Here is a 5265-nt window from a genome sequence, read left to right as displayed (position 1 = left end):
AAATAGCCTCCTTGACCTCAACTGCAGCAATTTCCTACTCAACACATCCCCAAAGGCAAGGGAATCAAGAGCAAAAATGAACTCTTGGGACCTCATCAAGATAAAAAGCTTCTGCACTGCGAAGGAAACAATCAAAAAAACTAATAGGCAACTGATAGAATGGGAAAAGATAGTTGCAAATGACATATCAGATAAAGGGCTAGTATCCAAAATCTACAAAGAACTTACCAAACTCCACACCCGAAAAACGAATAATCCAGTGAAGAAATGGACAGAAGATATGAACAGACACTTCTCCAAAGAGGACATCCAGATGACCAACAGATACATGAAACAGTGCTTCAGTGTCACTCATCACCAGGGAGATACAAATCAAAACCACACTGAGATACCACCTCATGCTGATCAGAGTGGGTAAAATGATCATATCGGGAGACTATAGATGCTGGTGAGGATGTGGAGAAACGGGCACCCTCCTACACTGTTGGTGGGAATGTAAACGGGTGCAGCCGCTCTGGAAAACAGTGTGGAGGTTCCTCAAAAAATTAAAAATAGAACTCCCCTATGACCCAGCAAGAGCCCTGCTGGGGATCTACCCAAGGGATGCAGAAGTGCTGATGCATAGGAGCACATGCTTCCCAATGTTCACAGCAGCAATGTCAACAATAGCCAAATCATGGAAAGAGCCTACATGTCCAACAACTAATGAATGGATCAAGAAGATGTGGTTTATCTATATAATGGAATATTATATGGCAATGAGAAAGAATGAAATCTGGCCATTCGTAGCAAAGTGGATAGACCTCGAGAGTGTCATGCTAAGCAAAATAAGTCAGGCAGAGAAGGACAGATACCATATGTTTTCACTCATAGGTCTAGCAGGAGAAACCTAACAGGGGACCATGGGAAGGGGAAGAGGGGAAAAAGTTAGGGAGAGGGAGGGAGGCAAATCACGACTGACTCTTGAATACTGAAAACAAATGGAGGGCTGAAGAAGGAGGGGGAAGGGGAAAGCGGGTGATGGTCATGGAGGGGGGCACTTGTGGGGAAGAGCACTAGGTGTTATATGGAAACCAACTTGACAGTAAGGTATAAATAAAAAAATACGTAGATTGACCAAAAGATTACCTGTAGACTTACAAGTCAAAGAATAATATGAGAAATTAGATAAGCTCGTGAAAAGTCATATTTTACAGTATTTTTTTCTGTGGCATTGAACTTGGCACAAAAGGATTACCGTTTTCTTCGAGTAAGCACACTAAGGCATGGGTGTCGAAGTAGAGCTTCCTGTTCCCACAAGAGGTGAAATCCCTCCTTTTGTGCTCCACATTTCTCTGGTGCTCTAGCTGCAGGCTCCCAGCAGAGAGGCTTAGCTCTAGAACAGAAAAAATGGTAAAGCTCAAAACAGGTCCTGGTGGTAAACAAAAGCTGTGAAAGAATAAGGCATACCTCAAAAGCCACCTTTTTTTAAAGTTTATTTTTTTAAAGTAATCCCTTCTCCTAAAATGAGGCTCGAACTCATAACCCCAATATCAAGAGTTGCACTCTTCTGAATGAGCCATCCAGGCACTTCTCTTTTATGTTTGTTTGTTCAACAGTTTTATTGGGATGTAATTCACATACCTACAATTTACCCATTCCAAGTGTTCAATTTGTACTATAATTACAGAGTTCAGCAACCTTCTCCACCGTCAGCTCTAGAACATTTCCGTGATCCTCCTAAAAAGAAACCCTAAACCCTTCAGCTCTCTCGCCCCAAGGTCCCTACCCCCACCCTCCACACAACCTCTCATCTATTTTGTCTCTATGCATTTGCCTACTCGAGGTGATGTGGTGTTTGTGCTTGGATCCTTCACTTTGGGGAGGTTCTCAAGGTTCACCCACCTTGTAATTATGTGCACTTTGTATACCTTTTTATTGCAGAATCACATTCTATTTTAGGAATACACCTATTTTTATCTTATCTACTCCTCGGCTGAAGGGTATCTTCCCGGCTATTAGGAACGCTGCTGCTGCTGTGAACATTAGTGTATGAGATTTTGTGTGACCGAGTTTCCAGTTCTCTTCGGTATTTACCCAGGGTTCAAACTGTTGCATCATATAGTGACTGTGTTTAAACTTATGAGGTTATGATAGGCTGCTTTCCAAAGTGGCTCCGCCATTTTTCATTCCCAGCAGCAGTGTCTGAGGGATACAGTTTCTCTATATTCTCAACACTTGTAATTGCTTTTTTTTAATCATAATCATCCTAGTGGGTATAAAGTGGTATCTCATTATAGTTTTGTTTTATTATTATTTTTAGATGTCTCTTCAACTATGGTATTTACTTATTTATTCTCTATAATTAAGAGTCTGTTTCTTGGCTTCTCTCTCACACTTCCTCTCTGTTTCTTAAATTCCACATTTGGGTGAAATCATGTGGCATTTGTCTTTCTCTGACTTATTTCGGTTAGAAATGTACTCTCTAGCCCCATCCATGTCGTTGCAAATGGCAAGATTTATTCTTTTTACTACTGAATAATATTCCACTGCATATCTACACCACATCTCCACCCATTTGTCAGTCGACGGACCCTTGGGCTGCCTCCCTCATCCGGCTGCTGTAAGTGATGCTGTGATAAACACAGGGGTAGCCCACCGGTGTTTGCGTTTGCACTTTCCTGATGCCTAACGATGCCGAGCATCTTTTCATGTGCTTATCGGCCACTTGCAAGTCTTCTCTGGAGAAATACCTGTTTGGACCCTTTGTCCATTAAAAAATAAAAAAGGGTTTTCTTTTTATTACTGAGTTGGGTAAGAGTTCTTTCTTTATACATTTTAGATACAAGTTCCTTATCATTTATATAACTTGGAAATATTCTCTCCCATTCTGTGGGCTGGCTCTCACTTTCTTGATGGTGCCTTCTGAAGCACGATAGGTTTTTATTGTAATGAAGTCTGATTTATTTTTTTATTTTGTTCCTTGTGCTTTTGGTGTCATACCTAAGAAACCACTGGCTAATTCCAGGACACAGAAATTCACACCTATTTTTTCTTCTAAAAGTTTTATAGTTTCAGCTCTTATAGTTAGGTCTTTGGTCCATTTAACTTTTATGCGGTATAAGACAGTCTCATAACCTAGATCATAAAGTTCTCTTTAAAATTTTTTTTCTGGGGGCACCTGGGTGGCCCAGTCAAAGCACCCGACTCTTAATTTTAACTCAGGTTGTGATCTCACGGTTCGGGAGATCGAGCCCCACGTTGGGGCTATGTACATCTGTAACAGTGATAGTTTTACTTCTACCTTGTCTGGATGCCTTTTGTCTTGACCTGGTTAGAACTTCTAGTACAACGTTGCATGGATGGTGACGGCCAAAGTCCTTGCTCCTCACCTTTGGTGGGAAGGTATTAGTTTTTCACGATTTTTTAAAAATGTTTTTATTTATTTTTGAGAGAGAGAGACAGCGTGAGTAGAGGAGAGTCAGAGAGAGAGGGAGACACAGAATCCGAAGCAGGCTCCAGCTGTCAGCACAGAGCCTGATGTGGGGCTCGAACCCACGAACCGTGAGATCATGTCCTGAGCCGAAGTCAGACACTCAAGCAACTGAGCCACCCAGGAGCCCCACCTTTAAACATTTTAAAGGAAACTGCACGTAAGCAACAATGTGGCGTGGACAGCACCCTACAGATCTGGTGCCTGTCTGTAAGCCTCGAGCAGTGGCTCCCGCCTTGCAAGAGGGTCAGTCAGTGTCAAGGTTAAGTACAAAAGATCCAATAATCATTTTGTACTATGCACTGTTTGCAGACTGATGAAATATAAAATGCAGTAACTATTATATGTATGGGTGAGTTTAATGGTGAAACAAACAAACAAAAAGGCCTTTACCTTCAGAGAACTGAGCCTACAGAATAAGGTCCACGGCAAGGGGCGCCTGTGCAGCTCAGCTGGTTAAGCATCTGACTTAGGCCCAGGTCACGATCTCATGGTCTGTGAGGTCGAGCCCCCCATCTGGCTCTGTGCTGTCAGCGCAGGGCCTGGTTTCTCCCCTCTCTCTCTGCCCCTCCCCCATTCGTATTTTTTTCTTTCTCTCAAAATAAATAAACCTAAAAAAAGGGGGGAGGCCTCAGCAAGGCATACAAATACAAAGCCTGCCCCAAGGTAGCCCGCACTTGGCCTCTCAGCTTTTTTCCAGCCACCTACGCTATTCCGCCTCCTGCACTTCTGTAACCTCGGTACTCCGTCCTTAAGTCTGCTCTGCCCCCCTTCCTTTTTCAACTGGTAAATTTTAAGAAAACTTTCTACACTTCTTCATTTAGTTTTACAGTCTGCTAAGCACAGACTATGTTCCGGGGGGGGGGCTCCACTGTCCGCTGGTTCCGCCCAGGTCAGGGGGCAGCCTGACAGCGCCTTCTCTGCGTCCTCAGCCCAGTTCAGATAGCTCTGTCACCGCCCTCACTCCACCATTTCCACCTCTGTGTCACCTACCAGTGCAAACGTCCCGAGAGCAGCGAGTCTTAGTCATGTGTGCGCTGTCAGCATCTAGCCGAAGGCCTGGCACACTGCAGGTCCGAGATATTATTTTTTTCTTTTAGTGTTTATTTATTTGAGAGGGACAGAGGGTGTGAGCAGGGGAGGGGGAGAGGGAGAGAGAGAATCCCAAGCAGGCTCTGTCGGACGCTTTAACTGACTGAGCAGGCCAGGTGCCCCCAGGGAAAAAATAATTTTTAAGAGAACTTTATGATCTAGATTACGAGACTGTCTAGAAAGAAAATTTGAAACGAACTCCTTCTGCCACTTCACTAATGATCTTTCTTTTTTACACAAGTTAGCTCAGTTAAATTTGGTCTTTTTTTGTCCTGGATGTCCGGCCTCTGTGAGATGACACCCCGATCATCTGCCTGACACAGAGCAGGCCTGGCTCAAGAGACGGTGGCGGGGAACGAACGAGTGAACGGGTCTCTTACGGGATTCCCACCTTCCAACTGTGCCGAAGTGTCCCCTGGGTCACGGAGCTTGAACACTGAAGTCTAGAGGTGGCTTGTGAAAAATGATGGACTTTCCTAGTATCGAATGTGGTTTCTACCAACAAAGTAATCATTTGTGTGATTTAAAACATCTCTCTCTACAGAAGGGCTGATGCACAGGGGCACATGTACCCCACTGTTCATAGCAGCACTGTCAACGATAGCCAAATCATGGAAAGAGCCTAAATGTCCATCACCTGATGAATCGATCAAGAAGATGTGGTGTATATATATATATATATATATATATATATATATATA

At 43.6% G+C, this 5265-nt stretch overlaps 1 protein-coding gene across 1 annotated transcript in view; it reads right to left on the bottom strand.

Moving 5' to 3' along the window:
• Nucleotides 1-5265, bottom strand: part of MCUR1 (mitochondrial calcium uniporter regulator 1) — a 57816-nt gene that overhangs the window by 21791 nt on the left and 30760 nt on the right. Inside the window, exon 5 of the mRNA XM_029943137.1 lies at nt 1238-1375. Coding sequence (XP_029798997.1) covers nt 1238-1375 — 138 coding nt within the window. The remainder of the gene's footprint in view (nt 1-1237; nt 1376-5265) is intronic.

This window comes from Suricata suricatta, chromosome 7, assembly GCF_006229205.1.
Source record: "Suricata suricatta isolate VVHF042 chromosome 7, meerkat_22Aug2017_6uvM2_HiC, whole genome shotgun sequence".
NCBI lineage: Eukaryota > Metazoa > Chordata > Mammalia > Carnivora > Herpestidae > Suricata > Suricata suricatta.
The sequence above is the reverse complement of the archived record's forward strand: the minus strand, read 5'-3'. Positions and strand labels throughout refer to the sequence as shown.